General features: G+C 40.2%; 1 protein-coding gene across 10 annotated transcripts in view; it reads right to left on the reverse strand.

Moving 5' to 3' along the window:
* Positions 1 to 1,551: 1,551 nt before the first annotated feature.
* SNCAIP (synuclein alpha interacting protein) overlaps positions 1,552 to 22,094 on the reverse strand; it is a 153,250-nt gene continuing 132,707 nt past the window's right edge. For 7 of the 10 annotated variants that reach the window (XM_017859749.1, XM_017859755.1, XM_017859754.1 and 4 more), the window contains 5 exons: positions 21,380 to 21,549; positions 16,309 to 16,401; positions 14,631 to 15,702; positions 12,919 to 12,989; positions 1,552 to 2,128 (listed from right to left, as the gene is read on the reverse strand). In XM_017859749.1, coding sequence (XP_017715238.1) covers positions 2,044 to 2,128; positions 12,919 to 12,989; positions 14,631 to 15,702; positions 16,309 to 16,401; positions 21,380 to 21,549 — 1,491 coding nt within the window. In that variant the 3' untranslated portion in view covers positions 1,552 to 2,043. The remainder of the gene's footprint in view (positions 2,129 to 12,918; positions 12,990 to 14,630; positions 15,703 to 16,308; positions 16,402 to 21,379; positions 21,550 to 22,094) is intronic. The other 3 variants (XM_017859758.1, XM_017859757.1, XM_017859753.1) reach the window with 2 other exon arrangements.

The raw sequence follows: 22,094 nt of genomic DNA on the forward strand, positions 1-22,094 counted from the left end.
TGCAGCTTATGAAATCTCTGCCTAGTCCCCTTCATCTTTCACATTTAAAAACACAGTTTAAGAACAAAACTGGAAGACAGAGAGCACTTACCGGGTCCTCTTTCTTTGAGGCTTCATTTTGGCCAAATCCCAAAGGTTGGCTGTGTGACCTCACCATCACCTCCTCTACACTAAGCAAAAAGAAAACACAGGAGTCTACATTTCACATGTGCTTGCCATAAATTCTCTATTAGAATCTCAAGCAATAGGACAAAGTAGTGAAATATGAGGAAAAAATCAAAGTGGGTGGATAAGGCCAAGGGGCATAAATCAGAGTGAGGGCATCCCGTATGAGGAAAAGACCATGTGATAAATGAAGGTTCACACATAGCACCAGCCTCTAACAGTAGCAACTCACAGGACCAGACAAGGACATAGCACATGGAATGAAATTCATCGACGTGTTGCTCTGTAAGTTTGAAAGGAAACTTCTCTTCGATGTGCATGTAGGCCCATCTTGCCCTTTCCAGATTTCTTGGGCAGGGCAATGTCCCTTGTCTGAGATCAAAGGGCTGTTAGAAGAAGAGCTGACACCAGAACTCATGCTTCCTGTGTGCGAGTCCAGCAGTTAGTGCACTAGGGAGACAGCACAGTGTAGGATCATTAGTGTAGTGGGGATAATAGGCAAATACGTACCAAAGCCTCGTTATGCGATTTACTACTAGTGTTACCTGTTACTTGGGAACCAGGTCTTAAGACATTTCAAACTTTTGTTTTCTAATCTATAAAATGAAAGTAGTAATATCACCACATAATACCGTCTGGTACATAAAAGGCACTCAGATATTATTAGCTCCTTTTCTACCTAATTGCATCTCATCAAGCCCAAGTTTGTCAGATGACCTACATATGCAAGATTATCTCTTAATTCAGTGAGTTTATCTGCTCTCTGCACCAGGATACAGGAATGGTTCACATTTGACTGATTTGGCTGCAGTGACATTGCTAGTAACTATAATAGCATACAGTGTTCCCTCCTACTGGTAAGAATACATTCTACTTTTAAACTAAAACTTGACAGGCCTCTTATAGGCCATGCCAATACTTTGAAAATAAGACTCTTGAAGTTTCAACAGAAATATATTTTTACATGATAGGAGGAAGCCTTCTGGAACTTACCGCTTACATGGAGGGAGAGAGCTGCATCAACAATGGGGCTGTTATGAACTTGGGCTCCACACTGTCTCCTAAAGGGATTAGACAGGTCTCATAATGTGTCAGAGGCAGAAAAAAGTGACCCAAGAAGGGGCTAAATCCTTAGTTCTCCTTAATATTTTCCCATGTCAACACTGAGATTTGAGAAGGCAGAAGGAACTGACTTACTTTATATACTTGTCTGATCTTTTAGTACTTAATGAAATATAGAATGTTTTATTTGAACCCTATGGGAAAACTGCTAAACTGAGCAGTTTGCTCCTGAAATCAAATACCAGCAATCAAAATACTTGCAAAGTCCCTTAGAAATCAGAACATCACAGATTTGTTAGAAAGTAAGTGCCCCAAGCTTATAGGTGGCTGTTAACATTGTTTTATTTCCTTTATACAAAAGTAGAAATGACAGAAAGAACACTCTTGACATAAAACAATATCACCGACCTGATCTCATGAAGATGCTGAGCCAAATCTGCCCACATGATGGGGAAAGGGAGGTTCAATCAACATTAGCAAATACTCATGCAATTGATGAAATATAAAATGGCATCAGTGGTTTGGTCAGCGTCCTGTGGGTAGGCTGAATCAATCTACTCTTAAAAAACATACATTTTCCCAATCATGCTTTTAAACAGCATCTTTTTTTTAAAAAAAAAAAAACACAAGTTATATATACAGATATCACCCCAAAATGAATCTTTTACAGTCTACTACTATAAGTTTAAGGCATCCTGATATTCTGTTCTTCTGCTGGTGAGGCATTGTTTTCATGGTTCTCTTTCCGTAGAGGATAGTCCAGAAATTTTCAATAGTGTCCAAAGGGCATCAGTGAGAGAAAATTTAAAAAGGGATTTACAAGAAGAGTTCTTTTGACTCTGGCTCAGCAATGTGCTTTATGCTGTAGGATTTCTTCATTTTTCTATTGATGTCATTATGCCTAAGCAGAAGAGAAACCACAGGCCAAAATTAGATAAAACTATGGTCAAGTTACAAGACAACACCACTAAACAGCTCACCAAAAAATGGAAATTATCCTCATACAAACCACACTGAAGAACACTTCATTCCAATACGCAAATTATTCTCTTTACATATAAACCACTCTTTAAACAATGAAAGCAATAGTCATGTAATAACACACACTTACTAAACACTTTTTAACTCAGCTATGGAAATAATTTCTCAACCATACTGATTGAAATACAGGCATTTTACAGTCAAGGGAATTTTATCAGAGCTAAACAAGATAGGAAGTATAGTACTGTTGGTTGTGTATAAACAAAATATTTTTATTTTCTTTAGATAGATTCACTGGTGACACTTTTATTCTCCAATAAGCTTGAGCCTTAAAAGTTTAAAGAAGAATGCTTTTCCTTTGGGGTGTGATTACTGAGTCATAGCATGTTGAAAGATCATAAGTAGATAAATCTATGGGAAAAAGAAAAAGCTAAAGAACAATATGCTCCTTTCCCCTCAATACCGGATACCTAGTAAGTCTGTGGAAAAAGAGTACAAACTCAAGCCATGGAACAGCTTTGCTTTTCAAATAAATTTTCCCCTAGGTAGGTGCAATCATTTTCATGAGGTATTAGTCTCATTCTGGGTGTAAAATCTTCAGAGAGGAGCTATCTTCTGAGGGTGGAAAAGGCCACATATTACTAAATTACTTCTTGTTGCTATATCAGACAAGAACACTTTCTGGTAATGATACTAGCTATTATGAGACCACATTTGGATGCAGGAGAACCCCAGGCGTGGCTCCAGAGTCTCAAAATTGTGCTTACTCACAAAGACCATGAAGCCTATTTTCAGTGTGCTGGAATATATTTGATCATCATCATCATCTGAAAGTTATAATTCTTATTTTTATTTTTCCTCCAACTGGAACTTTAGAGCGCTGTCCATGGGCAAGAAAGGGAAAGGGAAGAAGGTGAAAGAAAAATCTAATTGGCTAAAAGATGTGATAGAGATTCCAATTAAACATGATGGATTGAATACACACATTTGTCCTCCATATCCTGCAAAATAACACTGAAATAAAAGAAATTAAAAAGGCACAAATTTAGATGAATAAGGGAAATGGGAGGAGAGGATACAACAGACAAAATGTCAATAGTATTTCAGAAACAGAAAGGTGGATGAACATTTAGAATTGGTTTAGCAGAGCAGAAAAAGCAAAAACCCAAGCTTACAGTCAGGGAATCCAACTAACTGATCTGCACTGCTGCCAGATGCAGGAATTAGAAGCACCGTGTACTTCTGAAGATGATAGCAACTATGTTAAAGAATGAAGAAGTTCTCTATACACTAACACATAAAGTCCTCCAACATGTAAGGTGAAAAAAAGCAAGAAACAAAACTGTGTGTAGAGTATGACACCTTTATTGTAAAAAGGAAGATAAAGATATGCATTTGTATTTGACTGCAAACATTTAAGTAAGATTTGCTCATAAAACTCTACAAAAGCCAGGCGCGGTGGCTCACACCTGTAATCCCAACACTTTGGGAGGCCAAGGCAGGTGGAACAGTTGAGGTCAGTAGTTCGAGATCAGCTTGGCCAACATGGCGACACTCTGTCTCTACCAAAAATACACAAATTCGCCAGGTGTGGTGGCTGTAGTCCCAGTTATGGAGGCTGAGGCATGAGAATCACTTGAACCCAGGAGGCAGAGGTTGCAGTGAGCCAAGACCACACCACTGCACTCCATCCTGGGTGACAGAGCAACACTCTGTCTCAAAAAGAAAATAAAAAGAAAAAAATGAAAAAAGCTATAATGAAGGAAAAAAGAGAAAACCAGTAAAGTGATATTGGAAATTAATATTATTATAGCAGAAATAAAAAATTCAATAGCAAAATTGAAAGGCAAAATTCAGTAAATATATTAGAGATTCAAACTAAAAAAAGTCAAAGTATGGATAAATAGAGAAGAATCATTAGAAAATCTGAGGATCAGTCCAGTATGTCTAATGTTAGAATAAGATGATTTTCAAATGAGGGAACAGAGAAATCGGAGAAGAGAAAATTTTCAGAGAAATTGTACAAAACATTTCCCAGAATTGACGTACTGAGATTGAAAAAGCTTGCTGAGTGCCCACAGTCCAGGAATGAAAACAGACCCACATCATGGCAAAGCATCAAAAAAATCAAAATTTTGGAGATAAAGAAGAAATCATAAAATCTTCCAAGCCATCAGCAGAGAAGAATGGGGCTTCTCAACAGACACATTAGAAGCAAAAGAAAATGAAATGATGTGTTCAAGATTCTGAAAGAAAATAATTTCCCACCTAGAATCCTATACTGAGTCAAACACTCAATCCGGTAAATTGAAGGTATTTTCAGACTGTCAAGGTCTCAAAAAACTTAGCACCTATTTACTTTCCTTGGGTGGGAAGATATACGACTGAAGCATGAGAATCAACAAAAAAGAAAAGACAGGTTCAGGAAACAGAGTCTTAACAGGACAGAAGCAAAAGGAATTCCCAGGATGATGTGCATGACAGACTCCAGGATGACAGCTGTGTGGCAGTGCCAGGAGGCAGCAGTGAAGATGGGGGCAGGAGGAGGGGGTCTCCATGAACAGAGAGAAACTGACAAACACCTGAACTGTCTGAGGGTGCTAAAAGATGGTTTGGTTTTCAGCAGAGTGTTTAGAAACGCATTGTAAATTAAGAAACCAAAATTATTTCCATGGGAAACATAAAATTGTATGAGAAAGAAAATATAACACAGGACAACACAATGAATCCTTGTGATTAATATTTAAATAACCATAATGATAATTAACACTGAATACTGATTTAGCTCTTTAGAGTGATACAACTATACTCATGGGGGTGGGAGGAAGAGGAAGTAGGAACGTGTGCATGTATGTAGTTGTGTGTGTGACAGAGAGAAAAGAGAGGCAAAGAGAGAGACAGAGAAAGAGAGAGTAGGTGCAGTGTTGGATTATTGGATGCTAAAATGGAGTTAGACACATTTGGTTCATTGTTAAAAACACGGATTTAGGAGCCAGACTGACTGAGTTCAAATCCTGGCTCCACAATCTATTGCCATCATTACTATGTAACCTTGGGCAAGATATGTAATCATTCTATGTCTCAGTTTCCAATATGCAAAATTACTATAATAATAGTATCTCCTTGGCTGGGTGGGGTGGCACATGCTTCTAGTTCTAGCTGCTCAGGAGGCTCAAGTGGGAGGATCTCTTGAGCCCAGAAGTTAGAGGATGCTGTGAGCCAAGATCACACCACTGTACTGCACACCACTGTACTGCAGCACTGTACTGCAGACTGAGCAAGACCCTGTTTCTTAAAAAAAAAAAAGTATCTGTCACATAGTGTCATCGAGAAGATTAAAATAGTAAATATGTGTAAAGCACCTGAAATATTCTCTGGGATACTGTACATGCTTTATAAGTGTTTATAAGTGCTATCATTTTGATTTTCTATAGTAGAATGCCAATAAATAACAGGGATACTATTTGAAACTGAAAATATCTATGAGCTTGTTACTTCCAAATAGAGAATACTAGAGAAAACACCTTAAGGAAAAGCGAGTGGTCAATTCAAAAGAGTAAGGCTAGGGAAGGAGGTGGGTTTGGCACAGGGCACATCCAGTCTTTATTATAATGCTAACACTACTCTTATAAGTATCTATATCACTTTAACAATAAATTTAAAATAAAAAATTTAAAAGAAGGTTTTGGTCATAGGCTAAGGACAATATAGTTTAGACTTTGATGGGCATTTCAGCTTTAATAGAAGAGGTGCTGTGGTCAAAAACACTAAAATGAGCACTCTTTCTGCAGGACAAAACCCCGTATGATTAGAGCTAGGTCTATACCAAGTAAAATATTAACTTGAGGCATTTATCTGAAAAATACCAGGATAATTCAATCCTCCCTGAACCCTTCAATTACCTAGTCCCAAACTAGCAGTATTCAAAGAACAAAAGTGTTTGGGTAATTCTGGCATGAATTATTCAGATAATTTGCTGCTCCTCTATTTCATTTTTGGATAGGAAATCACATTCTGAGTGACCAAAATTGGAAAGAAAAAAAGCTTAAATTTAAATAACAGTTTTTCAAGTGTTCTAACTTGCTGACTCATCTATGCATGGATTGCATATTTCCACAGTTCATGGTGACCAGACAGCAACTTACAGCATCCATGTAGAATGGTCCACGGCATGCACGACATTTCCTCTGATAACTAAAACAGGGAAACCTTGCTATTTTCTGTGATCTCCCTCAGAGTTTTGACTGAGAGCACATCTATAAGTCTCATCTACTAAGAAATGGGATTCTGGTTCAAGGTATGAAAACTTGTATTTGAAGTGCCCAAATGGAAACTCACTGTGGGTAGGTGGACTTGTGACCAGAAGGCCAATATTGATAAAGAACACACCATTTTCCCCTGCTGTGGGAAGACAGGCTCAGTCCTTTTTTTATTTATATTTTTCTTTCTTCTTCCTCTTTTCCTCTCTCTAGCTCCGCCTCTCTCTAAATATCTATGAAGTCTCTATCATGCACCAGGCACCAAGCAAGATGCTGGGAGTACACGTGGAGTCCAAAGGTGCTATTGGGGGTCGCTATTTTCATGAAGCTCTTAGGCCTTTCACAGAGTTTGCCATGTTTTACTTGAATCCTATTTTAATTATCTCTTGATTAGGATCTCCCTGAGTGAAGGAACCATGCCTTATCCTGGCAGAGCAAAATGTGTGACTTAGAGCTGAAAATGGTTGCAAAGAGTGGCCTGGCCATCCATGGATATGATTGTCCATCCACGCTGTCCTCAGCGTAGCAACGAAGAGCACCAGTGACTGGCTGGGGGAGGGATACTTGGTGAAGTCACTGGAAAGTGGCTGTGTAAAGTCTCTATTTGGTGTTTTTAAACTCAACCAACCTATTGCTTCTTTGAAACTCCAGCCTTAAGAGATATAGATAGGCTCTGTTCTTTTAATGCACAAAGATGCCCCTAGTGGTGGCAGACATGTGGTGCAAATATGATATTAATAGAACATGTATCTGCTTTGAGGTCACACAATTCAAAACTGGATCTTTGGGGAATAAGGAAAGGAGGGTGGGGGTGGAGAAGTGAGTTGTCCTTAGGTTTTCTGACTATTCTTAAATCAGGAGTGGCTTGTTGAAAGCAAGTGGTCTGGTGGGAAGATTTTGGTATCCAAGGCAGTTCTCTTCCTGTTATCTTCCTACTGTTGGTTCATGGGTGTTCACAAGTTCCACACATTCATTTCCTGCCTCCCTGAAGCAGTGATTTAAGAGAGTACGAGGGTCTTCCCTGCCTTTTTTATGTCTCAACTTATCATACTTTGATACTAACTAAACTGTTTCACTGTCTTCTTGTGGTGCAATCTGCTTTCTCCTTTTCCCAGTGTAAGGAGCTTATGAAAAGACACCCCATTTGTGCATCCATCTTGGGAACTCTGGCAGCCTCTATAAAGACTTTGCTAAATTGTGCTTAGACACTGGGAAGATATGATCATTCTGGCTTCTCATAACATTGACATTTTTTCTTTAGACACAAGACTCTGCCTTATTGGCAACAATTTCCTGAAATTCTACTGTGCAATGGTCAATGGAAACCCCAAACCCTGGCACATTTGAAAGAAGGAACTGTCACTTAATTCATGTGATGAAATAGTTCAAGTTTAGAGCCTCTTCTTCTCCAAGTCATAGTATATAATGAGGGTTTTCATTCTGAAAATACTTTGAAACTATAGGCGAGGCTGAGGTGGGTGTGGGCGGGACACAGAACACAGAACACCTAAGGAAGCATGAGGAGGCAGGAAAGAGAGAGAGAGTGAGAGACAGAGAAAGGGTTGGCAAGGTTGGGTATGGGGACAGAGACAGAACACTTGGGGAAGCATTGGTGGGGAGGAAGCACGGAGCACCTGGGGGTACATTGCGGGAGAGCACAGACTACCTGGGGATGCATGGGAGCTGGGAGGGTCAGTGCTGCTCTAGGGGTTTCTGGAGCAGAGGCAATCACCCAACTTTAGGTACCTGGTTGTTGTCTTTCAACTTTTGCTAACTGGGCATGGAGCCTGGTGCTAGTAGGTTAGAAAGGCAAACAGAAAATTATACTTCCATTCAGGGCTTAGAATTTGAAACTACAGGCTGGGTGTGGTGGCTCATGCCTGTAATCCCAGCACTTTGGGAGGCTGAGGCAGGTGGATCATCTGAGACCAGGAGTTCAAGACCAGCCTGGCCAATAGGGTGAAACCCTGTCTCTACTAAAAATACAAAAAGTAGCTGGGTGGTAGTGGCATACGCCTGTAATCCTAGCTACTCGGGAAGCTGAGGCAGGAAAATCGCTTGAGCCTGGGTGGTGGAGGTTGCAGTGAGCCAAGATCGCACCACTGCACTCCAGCCTGGGTGACAGAGTAAAACCCTGTCTCAAAAACAACACAAAACAAAACCAAAAACAAAAAATCCATGAAACTACAGTTTCTGAGCAAAAACTCAAATGTCTATAGTGTTAAGCACCAACTACTTTACTAAATACTTTTTCATTAACAGCATTTAACAAACTTTTCTGAACTGTTGCATTGGTAAGATTTGTCTGTCTCTGAAAGGATGCACTCAACATATATTAGATAGTGTGGTAACACACCTACATGATTGAATAGGTTTGTCATTATCCTTTCAAGAATCAAGCATATGAGTTAAAAATCATGTTAACATTTTAAGGTCAAAAAATGAAAACAAGATTAAAATATGGTTATTTGATAATATATAGAGGAATGATGGCAAGGACCCATTTGTTCAGCAGCACCAGGGTCTTGTTGCACTGGCTGCATTTTCCCATCACGATTCTGGAAATGCTTTTTAGTGGGGCTGAGGATATGCTCTGGTTGGGAGCAGGTTTCAGCCAGGGCCTCACCTTTACTTCCCAATGTCTTCCACATCTTTGTTCCTTTTTCTGTTTAGTATGATGTCCTGGCACTAAGGACAGAAATGTGTGTTTGTGTGTGTTAGGGGTGGGAGAATGATACCCCAATGGGCACAGCAGATGACCATTACCATAGCAGATGTCATCTCACTGCTGGCGAAACAGACCAGTCTCTTTGAAGTGGCTGCTGAACAACCTTAAGATCTATGCAAAATATTTGATACCAGCTCTCGGCTCCCAATATAAAATTCCCAGTGTGGCTAATACCTTGTCAGTAAAACCCACACTAATGGTGTTTATTGCTTTATGATTTTTAAGCAGTCTATGCTAACGCTGGTGCTAGGATTAGAGGTTTCCTGATGTTAACCCCTCAGGCAACTGTGCCACTGTGGTCAAAGTGGGTGTTACTGGTGGTGGCCAGGGGTTATGCCCTTTGCCTATCAGTAACTGGAATCAATGCTCACTTAGTGCCCTAAAGATCTCAGATGGACTTAAACTCTGGAAAATGAATGTTTCACTGGCATTTTAAGACAAGTAATTGCAAACATTTCCTTGGAGTTATAATAACTTAAAAACAACTTGTCCTTTGTAAGATAAAGTAAAGATAAATCTGCTTGTTATAAACCAAGTTATCCTCTGCAGTTGAATTACAATGGGAAAGCTGCTCAAAGGAATAGAGTTGAATCTAATTTTAAAGGGCATTGAAAAGAAATTTAGATTCTTTGCTATCAAGCTGTGACCAATTTAGAAAAATAAAGAGCAAACAGAGTCCTCACAGAGCAGACATTCTTTAAAATGTTATATTTATAGTCCCTATTCTTCCATTATCAGAAAAAAATAACAATTTCTTTTAACTAAAATGGAATTCCAATGTATTCCTGGAACCGGGATCCATCGCCTCACTCTTTTCCCCAGGATATGCTGATAGGGCTATGTAGAGGCAATGACATTTGGCCCCAACTCCAACCCAATGACTGCCACTGGTTTCCAAAGTCATATCACCCTGGGCATTCCTGCTACCTGAGAGGAACCATTTGGTGGTCAAGCAAATTTTAGGGCCAAGATATGGAGTCATTGTTGAGACACGAACACTTCAGTTCCTTTCCTTCTTGCAGTAGGGTCCCATAGACAAAATTAGGTAAGCCTAGGTATTTTTCAGGCCCACATTCCCACTCCAGTCTTAATTTATCAGAGCAATCTTTATTTCAGCCAGAGAGATCCATTTTTGCTTTATCTCAGGAGTGAACCGGCCTAGTTCTCTCTGTCTGTGTGTGATTATGAGTGAGTGAAACATCTCCTTTCTAGCATGAAAGAACTAAGGTTTCCACTTTTTTTTTTGAGATGGTGTCTCACTCTGTTACCCAGGCTGGAGTGCAGTGGCACGATCTCTGCTCACTGCAAGCTCCGCCTCCTGGGTTCACGTCATTCTCCTGCCTCAGCTTCCCGAGTAGCTGGGACTACAGGCGCCCGCCACCATGCCTGGCTAATTTTTGTATTTTCAGTAAAGACGGGGTTTCACCTTGTTAGCCAGGATGGTCTCGATCTCCTGACCTCGTGATCCACCCACCTCGGCCTTCCAAAGTGCTGGGATTACAGGCGTGAGCTACCACGCCCGGCCAAGGTTTCCACTTTCTATGGAAACACATGGCAAATGACAACCATGATAAAGTATAGGTTAATTTACAGGGTAATGAGGGGAAGGGGTCAAGATGCTTATTTAAATACATTGAATATTTTTATTTTGGGGTTTCTAAGTATTTATTGTTGAAATTAAATTCTGTTAATAAGTAAAGCCAATGAATCTAATAGGTTCTAAACTGAGCCTTTAGAAGGACTTTTCCTTAAGCTTAGAAAGGGAAAGTGTTAACCTAGCGTCAGATAACTGAGTAGCCCCATAACCTCATTTTGTGCTCTGACTTTTGTAATCCTATTATAGCAGATGTCTCAGCTTTGTTCCGTTGCTTGTAAAAAGACAGAATGAAATGTTTCTGGCAGGAGAATCTACTGTGATACTAATAGTCTTGCTCCCTGTGGCTGTAGGAGCCTGGAAGAAATAAGAGGTATTCTTCCCCTTCCCAAGGAGTTTGCCAACTCTTTGTGCTTTCTTGCCTCAGGGGGTTGCTGGTAACTTCTGTTTAAGGACAAAAGCAGAATTTTCCAGGCACCAGAAAACACATTCCTCCCAAGATGGGGACAGAGAAGGGCATAGGGGTGAGGAACCCAGGTTAGGAGAAATGAAATAGAAGTGGGCTAATACCAAGGTCTAGGAGGGGAATGAGTATTTTTTTTTTTTTTTCTATTCCTTTCCCACCCCAGGCATTGGGCTCTCAGCACTGGCCAAGATTCCCTGCCTCAGTGAGGCTGGAAGCAGTTCAGACACCTGGACTCTGGCAACATGTGAGCCTGACCCAAGCAGACCACTGGTGAACAGTAAATATTGAAGCTCCAAGGTTCTTCCTTTAACATACTGAATTAATGAGTCCCCTAGGGGCATCCCCTAAAATGGCTGATATTTAATTTCCCTCTAGTCTGAATAAAGATGTAGAGCAGATTAAATTTGATTTAGAGGAAGAAAAAAGCAGAGCGACTTTCTTACAACTTAGTATTCTCAACTAAAATTCATACCCACAGCACACAAATACACACACAACAACACCCACCCATCCACCTACCCACATACATGCTTTGGAGGATTTTGGAAGAGTGCTGAATGGCATACCATAATTTTTCAATTTGTCTAAATATTTTAAAAGTGATAGTCTTTTATGACTGGGTGTGGTGGCTCATGCCTGTAATCCCAGCACTTTGGAAGGCTGAGGCTGGTGGATCATTTGAGGTCAGGAGTTTGAGACCAGCCTGAGCAACATGGCAAAAACCATTCTGCTAAAATTACAAAAATTAGCCAGATGTGGTGGCACAGGCCTGTGATCCCAGCTACTCGGGAGGCTGAGGCAGGAGAATGGCGTGAACCCGGGAGGCGGAGGTTGCAGTGGGCAAAGATAGCGCCACTGCACTCCAGCCTGGGTGACAGAGCAAGACTCTGTCTCAAAATAAAAAGTGACAGTCCTTTAAAATGGGTGTACGGATGTAACTCTTCTGAAATAAACCAATCAAGGCATACTGGTTTCATCCCACAAGGAGATGACAGCTATGCTGCAGAAGGACTTTGCCCAAGGAGGTGGCCCAGCCACTGGGGACTCAATTCTCTCCTTTCTGTGTTATGTAGTCCATGCATTTTGAATTGTAAACGTCTTGAGAAAGGCCCTTGTGTTTATTAGTGGGGACTCATAAACCTGGCTTATAGACTGAAATCGTGTTCATAATGCTAATGTAGAGAAATTTCAGAATGACAAGGCCTTGCTTCTCCTGAGATCAGCAAAATGGTGATGAAAGGAGCTTTTGGTTTATAATCCGCACTGAAATAAAATTCAAGCTCTGTTTCAAAGTTCGGATTCTGATTGGAGGCTGACTCACTCCACCATGACAGGAAATTTAATTTCAATACTTTCTTAATACTTGACTCCATTAAAACAAAGATTAAAAGCCAAAGTTAACTAGGAAATACAGCAAAAGTTTGTGAACTGAGAAGATTCTTCTGGCTGACACTGGAATAAAGCCCTCCAAGGGGGACTAGTGACCTAAGACCTAGTTACCATTACATCAGTGCCTGCTTCTACTTGGGGGAATAGTTATAGTTTTCTTCTTCCTTGGTGTTATCCTCTGATGAAAGGTGCTCCAAGTCCATGATTTAAAAGCTCATGCAATTCAAAACAAAGCATGTCAAGGCCGCACAACACATCTCCTAGCACCACGTACCGTGCGTAGTTACGCAGATGCTCTTCAATCAGCGTGTTAGAGGAAAGATTGATGCAGCTGCTGTACATTTCCTAGAGAGGTGCAATTAAAAATCATCTGAAAACATGCAACAAGCTCAGCACATGCACAAGCCCTAGTAAACATGAAGCATGCAGGAAGACAGATTAGAGGACAGTGGCTTAGTATGCACTTTAAGGAGCATGGGCAACTGAGATGATTCTTCTTTCACTACTGAGTAGCAGAACCCAGTAAGTTACCTGGTAAAGTTTTATTTGAGTGACTTAAGTTTTGACACATTTGACCCAAAAGGTCTGGTGTTTTGGGCACAAGTATGCCTTTTCTAGCTGAAACAAATACATGATGTAGTCTTCTGTAACAAGGACAATTTACAGAGGAAATTGATTTATAATTTAAAATTTGGTGTTCAATTAATTAGAGAAATACTCACTAAAACTTGATTTGGGTACTGCAAAAAGAATATGGACAGTTCTTAAACCTCATCGTAATGGGATTCTAACATTTATAGCTAATGATAAATCACAAAGATTCTGCAGCTCCACTGGGTGGTTTATCTGGATCACATGGAGAATGATCTAGGTCATTCCATTCCACAGAGAGTTTTGCATTTTGGCTGCTATACCATTTTTTTAATGGCATGGCAAGTACAAAGCTTGCAGGAAACATTGCCTAAAAAGATGTTCACATCTCTTATCCACTGGATATAAATCACAGATTATAGTGCATGGGTTTCCAATGAAGGCAATTATAAAATGTAGTTCATGGCATACTCTGCCATCCCCTGTGGACTGGCAAGCACTTCAGGCTTCTATAGGCTCCAATCAACACTTAGGAGTCTGTGTTGTAAAATACCTATGTGGAGGTCCCTGTGGTGTATTCATTTCAAAGGTCATCCCAAAGTTGTACAGTTAAGTCTTTAGAAATAGAGCATCTAGGCCGGGCACGGTGGCTCAAGCCTGTAATCCCAGCACTTTGGGAGGCCGAGACGGGCGGATCACGAGGTCAGGAGATCGAGACCATCCTGGCTAACACGGTGAAACCCCGTCTCTACTAAAAATACAAAAACTAGCCGGGCGAGGTGGCGGGCGCCTGTAGTCCCAGCTACTCGGGAGGCTGAGGCAGGAGAATGGCGTGAACCCGGGAGGCGGAGCTTGCAGTGAGCTGAGATCTGGCCACTGCACTCCAGTCCGGGCGACAGAGCGAGACTCCACCTCAAAAAAAAAAAAAAAAAAAAGAAATAGAGCATCTATTTATGTACTTTTTAATTGAGCCTGAGAATAAACTATCCCATCACATGAAGAGAACAAACTCTTCTTTGGGACAGAATCAGTGCCAGTGCAGGACTAAACGTGCACTGACTGGTGGTTTCATCTTGCAGAAATGCCTCCAAGTCTAGGATCCCTAACACCTAAAGATTATGCCATTTAGGGAATTTAGGGACCAGAATGTAATCTCTTATGATTTCTTTTTTAACATTTCTCTCTTAGAATATTTTCCAAAAGAAGAGCAAGGAGTATGCATGTAACATGACATGTCTCACTAGACACATGAATTTGGCTTTCCATGCATCCCTTTGGATTTTTTTTTTCTCTGGGGATTCCCTCAAGGTAGCATGGGCCCACAATCTGTAGTATTAGGAACAACATGATCCATTCGAAGGAAGAAAAAAGGAATAGTCTCCAAATAGCACTTACTGCCTTGTTCTTTCCTTTGTTAGTGGAGCTGGCAGGGTTTCCCTTGGCATCTGGTGTCTTTCTCCCAAGTGAGGTCAAGGGCAATGTAGAGGTTTTCAGCTGGTTGGCTGCCTGGTAGTTATTATTATTGTTTTGGTTGCCACTTAGTGTCTCCATGATAGATCGAAAGGCTCCAAAAGGCCTTTTCAGTTGATCCCCTGATTCGTTACTTGTGGAGGTCCGCTGGAGAGTCCTGCCTTTATCTTTGTCTTTTTCTCCATTCAGTTCAAGGCTAGGCTGCTCCACCTGCACCACAGGCTCCTCAAAGGTAACTCTCAGTTTTAAGTTCTGAGATGTCCTGCGCTTGGAAGATGGAGACTTGAGGGCACTCTTGGGACTTGTGGCAACTTTCTGGGCAGCAGTGCTGTCAGGGTTGGGCTGTGGAGGGTCACCAGAGGGCTGGTTTGGAGGAGAACTCCCTGAGCCTGGATACTGGGATTCTAAGTCTGGTTCACTGCTCTCTGAGGTGGGCGACGGGCTATGGCCATCCAGGGATTTGGAGGTCTTGATGCTGAAAGGAAACCTGCGTCCCCCTGATGCCAAGGTGTGCTTCTTGATCATCAGCTGCAGGCTTTCTGCGCTGTCCATACTCTCTACGCTTTCTACAATGGGCTGCGGCCTTGGTCGGTCAGCCTTCCTCACTGGGGTATTCTTGGAGTCCTCAGAGTTGTTGGATTCTGTGTCAGACTCACTCAGTGACCTCTGCATCAGCTGTCTCAGCCTGGCTAACTTCAGTTCCCTCTTCTCCAGTGGGATCTTTTTAGAATTTCTAGAGGAAGCCTGAGCATCCTGGAATTCCAAGGACAGTTTTTCCTGGGTGCAGACATTTTCTGAGATTTCCTTTCCCAATAACTGGCGTAGGATTTTATCAGAATCTTCGTCTTTTGCTTTGGGTCTAGCCCGGCTGGAGGCTGACAGGCTTCCAAGAACCTGAATCCCCTCTTGGACTCCTGGCTTGCTTTTGGCTACAGAATCATCATCTGCATCTGGGGATTTCCAATGGGACTTTCTGGAGGCAGGTGAGGATGGTGAACTAGAGAGAAGATGAAGGACATATGAGATGATTTCCTACTGGGTTGAAATGATTCAGCCACAAGTCACTACATGGCCTTTACTGCCACTAATAATGTACAAGTAAATAAGAACAGAATACAAATAAGTACTTAATGTCTCTTCAAAACAATGTGCAAATACTCCATAGTATCAGCTATAAGGTGCCTTATGCCTTCGGCTATAACTACCATGACTACTAAATTTGCCTGTTTTACTGTTTATACATCAATTTTGCATAAATGTTCTCAGTTAATTCCATTTTCAACAAACTTATCAAACTATATCTATATCTATATCTATCTCCTATTTCTACTTCACAGATGAAGAATTAAAGGATTCAGTTTTCACAAAAGAGTAAGTGACTTGTTTATAGTCGTGAAATGAAAAATAGCAGAATCAGAGAATAGAGTAGGTCTTCAGACTCTAGGTCCAGTGCCTTTTCACTGTGGTTTCTCATTTTATTCCCCTTTATAAGAAGAAAATGTTTTCTGTTGTCATCCTCTTAAAATATATCAAAGGAAGTTCAGAAGAAGGCTTAACAATTTAGGATACTTAAGAATGCTAAACAACAATGTGCTGGTATTACCTGGGTAAAGAAGGGAGTGACTTGCCCTCTGATTTCTGGGCTTCTAGAAATTGTTGGAGTTGGTTTTGCAGCGTGACACGTTCTACTGTTTGTCTGGGAAAACAACCAAAACACATGAGGTCTCTGATACTGGCTACTGCTATAAATTAGGGAGGATAATCTTTTTCATAATAATTTCCAATAAGTTGCAATAAATACAAAAGCCTTAAAATGTGCATAATCTTCAGTTTAGAAATTTTCCTAAGGAAATAATCAAAAGTACCCCAAAAAGATATTTATTGTCAATATTAATGAAAAACTGTAAGTAACCTAAATGCTTATCAGTAAGTCTGAGTTAACAAAATTATAATTGTTTCTACAATGACAGCTATTAAAATGATAATATGTTTGAGTATCTATGGACATAGAAAAAGTTTTCCTAATTATGTCTATATAATGTAGATATAAAGCATAGTTATATATAAATATGTATATATGAAGTATACTTTCATTAAACAAAAAAGAAAATTACAAAATACTATTTGCAGTATATAATCTCTGACTTACTATACTTTAACTTGTGATTTTTCAAATTTACAATGACGAGAAAGTGATACGGATTCAGTAGAAACTGTACTTCGAGCATCCATACAGCCATTCTTTCTCACTTTCAGTGCAGCAGTCAATACATTACATGGGATATTCAACACTTTATCATAAAGTACGATTTGTGTTAGATGATTTTGCTCAACTGTAGGCCAATGTAAGTGGTCTGAGCACACTTAAGGTAGGCTAGGCTAGGCTATGATGTTCTACAGCTTAGGTGTATTAAATGCATTTTAACCTTGTGATATTTTCAATTTGTGATGTGTTTATTGGAATGTAAACCCATGGTAAATTTAGGAGCATCTATAACCTCATTTTTAAGAAAACGAACTCTCCATTTCCTACATGTGCATATTATATATATATATAAAATATAGAAAATATGGAAGGATACACTTCAAAATGTTATATTTACTTTTCTAAATTGTTTTAATGAAAGATTTTCTTAATTAAAATATTTCAGAGATAGGGTCTTGCAATGCTGCTCAGGCTGGACTTGAACCCCTGGCTCAAGTGATCCTCCCACTTCAGCTTCCCAAGTAGCGGGGACTACAGATGTGTCCTGCCCAGTTTGACTTGACCCACATTCCTGTAAGATAAATTTTATGCTGTTTTAAGCCACTAATCTTGTGATAATTTGTTACAGAGCAATGGAAAAGAATTAAATATTTAAAATATTAAATAACTTTTTGCGAAATCAGTCTTTTTTTTTTGAGNCGAACTCTCCATTTCCTACATGTGCATATTATATATATATATAAAATATAGAAAAATATGGAAGGATACACTTCAAAATGTTATATTTACTTTTCTAAATTGTTTTAATGAAAGATTTTCTTAATTAAAAATATTTCAGAGATAGGGTCTTGCAATGCTGCTCAGGCTGGACTTGAACCCCTGGCTCAAGTGATCCTCCCACTTCAGCTTCCCAAGTAGCGGGGACTACAGATGTGTCCTGCCCAGTTTGACTTGACCCACATTCCTGTAAGATAAATTTTATGCTGTTTTAAGCCACTAATCTTGTGATAATTTGTTACAGAGCAATGGAAAAAGAATTAAATATTTAAAATATTAAATATTAAATATTTAATTATTAGTAATATTTTAATATTTGCTTTAAAATATTAAAATAATTAAATACATAAATATATTAAATAAATATATCATCAATGTTCTTAAAATGACTGCTGTACTTTAGATATTGGGTGGAAGAAGCCCAATGTTCTCTTTGTTGAGTGTCACTGTGTATACTCAGCAACCATTAGCTGCCTAAATCTAATTCTGTGAGATGGGATTCTGCTAATACCCTTATATAAGCCCCAAGCACTTTCTTTGTTTTTCTCAGAAGCCGTCAGTTTTAGTCCAAACATTTCATCACTAAGACCAGAGAAGTCTGTGAACTCATTTTATCTGATTCATTCTTCCAGACTCACCTACTGATATGTAATTGCCTAATGTGGGAACCAGCAAGCAAACGTTTTCTTAAAGGGCCAAATAGTAAATATTTTAGGCTGTGAGCTAAACACAGTTGTGATACAATTGTACCACAACTTCTCAGCTCTGCCTTTGCAGCATGAAATCAGTCCTACATGATAGACAAATGAATGTGAGTGGCTGTGTTCCAATAACATTTTATTTATGAAAACAGCTGATGGGCTGGATTTGGTCCACAGTCTATAATTTGCTGATTCTGGTCTAATGAAAATAAAACTAAAATACATAAAACATTCTACTTTTCCCACTTTGCTAGCTGGTATTGCATGTCACATGTTTTTAAGAAAAATATTTATTGAGGGGATAAAACAGATGAAGAAAGATTAGAGTTTGCTTTTAAAGGGTTTATTATGTGTCTTAAAGTGAATTACAACATAGTCAAGAAAAATATTTTGGGGTAATTGGGTTGACTGACTTGAATCCCACGTATGAATGGAGAAGGAAGACTACTCTCTCTGGATTCTATAAAAACTCTCAGGAAGAACTCATCATATATTTTCTAATTGTAGAAAAGAAAATATATGGGCATATGGCCACTGTATTAGTTTGATAGGGCTGCTGTAAGAAGTACCACAAACTGGGTGGCTTAGACAACAGAAGTTTATTATCGCACAGCTCTGGAGGCTGGACGTCTGAGATCATGGTGCCAGCCAGGCTGGCTCCCTCTGAACGCTGTGAGGAGAAGCTGTTCCTTGCTTCTCTCCTAGCTTCTAATGGTTTGCTGGCAGTCTTTGGCATTCCTTGGCTTGCAGATGCACCATCCTGATCCCTGCCTTCATGTTTACGGGTATTCTCCCCGTGTGCATATCTGTGTCTAAATATTCTCCTATTATAAAGACTCTAGTCAGAGTAGGACTCATCCTGATGAACTCACTGTAACTTGGTAACTTCTGTAAAGGTGCTGTCTCCAAATAAGGTCACATTGTAACATACTTTTTTGAGGGGGACACCCATAATACCTAGACTTGTTGATTAGCCCTTCAGTAGAGCTGAAGGTTTCCATTTCTAATTATTAACTATGTTTATTAACTCTGAGGAGTTGCCGAAGGTTGGAAAAGGCACTGAAGGCTATCTTCTCCCAGAATTTTGGACTGGGAAGACTAGTGTTTTCCATCCTCTCTCCTGTCCTTGTCTATGTTATTGGTGTCTGGGAGCCTAAAGGGCACAGTGTACTGTGGCTGTACCATTCATTTCTAGTTTTGCCAGCTTCACTGAGATATATAGTAGGTAAAAGACTAGGGTATACAATATAGTCTCTCTTAGTTCATCTTGTCATTGGCCCAACTATAGCTGTCCACAGCATTCTGCTCTGGAGACAACTGAAGGACTACAGTCTACTAGTACATATGTGTACTTTATCCCAGGATCACCAACTGAGAAAGCAGCCAAGACTTTGACTTTGAGCAGTTCACCAGTAAAACAGTGATTGTAGCTCATGAAAGTTTTGTAGATTCCATGCTATGAAGAAGAAGGAGAATGTTTTGTGATCCCTTCTCTGAGTATGAACCTTTAGAAAAAACATTCCATTGGATCATTTTAAAGTTCCTCTTTATGGATATGTCCATACATTACTAGAGGGAGTGGACATTAGTATAGCATTTTTGGAAAGATTAGTTAACATCTATCCACATTTTAAATATGTATGCCTTTTGCTCTAGCAATTCCTTTTCTAGGAACTTGTTTTTTGAAATATCTATACATGTTCATAAAGGCATTTGCACAGTGTGTTCACTGTGGGAAGACAGCTTACTGAGTTATTCATTTGTGTGCATTTTCCCTGTGATTACTTTGAGACCTTGAAGTTTACCTAGCTCACGTAATCTAGGGAAGTTTTGTGTAACTAGGCAAAGGATGCTTGGCAGTAACCCCATTTTTTCAAGTTTCAAATTTTATTTTATTTTTTCTAGAAGTAATAAACTCATTAAAGAAATTATTCTAGTATTGACAGGGGGAGGGGTAGAGAGGCACAGAGACTTGTAGCTCGAAAGCAGAAGAGTGGAAGAAGAGAGAGAAGGGAGATTTCCCCAAGCTTAGAGAAGAGGCAGAGGGTCCAAGGCCTTGTCATATTGCTGCATGGATCATAGTTAATCGAGGTCTTTCACCCAACCAAGGCTTTTTTCAAATGAATTGTATTCAGAAAAAAAATAAATGTGTGTGTGTGTGTGTGTGTGTGTGTGTGTATAAAACTTAAAGATAAGACTCTGGGTGAGCTTTTCAAGGGCTGACCTTGGTTCCCCTCAGGCAGCTGCTAACTTCTTAGTCCTTCAACTTGCTGGAGACCTACCTGATGACCTTTCATCTGGGACCTCTTTCTCTAAGCATATTATGACAATCTCCCAGAAATACTCCCCTGATATCCAGACATGCCCTGGTACCAGTTTAATAATCTTATCAAGGAAAGAACTGACTGTAGTTAGTCATGGAGTGTTTTAAGGAACTACATGCTGACTGAGCACTATTTTTTATTCTGAGGATTCATGAATCATCTGATTAATTTTTATAGGAAATTTGCTGGTGATAGTCACCAAGTTATTTATCTGTAATTTCCCCTACACCTTTTCCTTTTTGAGAAAACTGGGAAACTGGTCCATCTCTAGCCTTTTTCTCTCTCTCATGTTCTTTATGATTTCCTCAAATATTAAGGACAAAAGTTTGGAGATGATGCCTGTGAGTACTCCCGGTGCTCTGTAATCTGGCCCTGAGGTGTGAACATGGAGAGAGGCTCTCTCTCCTTGCCCACTGGCTTAAATTCCCTGCTTTGGGAACTTGCTGTACATTTTACTGTTTAGACATCATTTTGCCTCTGCAGAGATGGCATCTTCAGCATGAAGTCTGGCTGTAAGGACTTCGGATGGAAGAAGAACAGAAGAGGAGAATGCAGGAATTCCCTGTACAACTGGAAAGAAGAGTGCTCACTACAGGACTGGGCTGAAGCCTAAGTACAACAATAATGAGTCAGACTTGGTTCTCATGGAACCAACAGGCCACTTACTCCTTTAGCTGCTTGGTTAACTTCACCACCTGAGAGGCCAGCGACATGCAGGTCTCCACCACCACCAGGTACCTGGAGCACAGGGTGTGCCCCTGCCGCTCGGCGCTCTGGGAAGGCTTTTCCCCCGCGTGGTTCTGCATGGTGACATTTGCTCCATATTCAACCAAAGTCTGTCAGAAAATGAAGAGACATGTATATCAGGGCATCTCTGTACACACTATTTTTTAATGACTGTAACAGAATGTTGAATAGTATGAAGAAAGCCTCTGGGGCCTTCCAGTAGTCGATATCACACACTTCCCTTCAGAGTCTATGATGACATAGCAGAGCTGGTTCTACCACTACCAATGCCCACCTGCAGCCTACATAAGGAGAGGGCTGGGAAAGAGAGGAGGAGGCTGTCCATAGTGTGCTCTCCTTTATGAGACATGCAGCGCAGTCTTTGTGGTGGGGAGTTCTGTCTCTTGCCATGGTTGGGCTCCAAGAGAATCATTACTCATCAAGTCAGAGATGCCTGGAAGAGGGAAAGACTGGAATCTTACCTGTTCTTATTTGCTTGGGCTCTAGTAATTGGATTTGGTCTCTGGTAATTGGTTTTGGAATAACACCTGTTTACTTGTTGCTGAGCCCATTGATCAGGAACAAAAAGAACTGGAGAGAAATGATGTGGCTGAGAGTGGGGAGGCTGTGAAGCAACCCCCACCCTCCCATGATG

This window comes from Rhinopithecus bieti, unplaced genomic scaffold (genome assembly GCF_001698545.2).
Source record: "Rhinopithecus bieti isolate Rb0 unplaced genomic scaffold, ASM169854v2 scaffold_48739, whole genome shotgun sequence".
Lineage (NCBI taxonomy): Eukaryota > Metazoa > Chordata > Mammalia > Primates > Cercopithecidae > Rhinopithecus > Rhinopithecus bieti.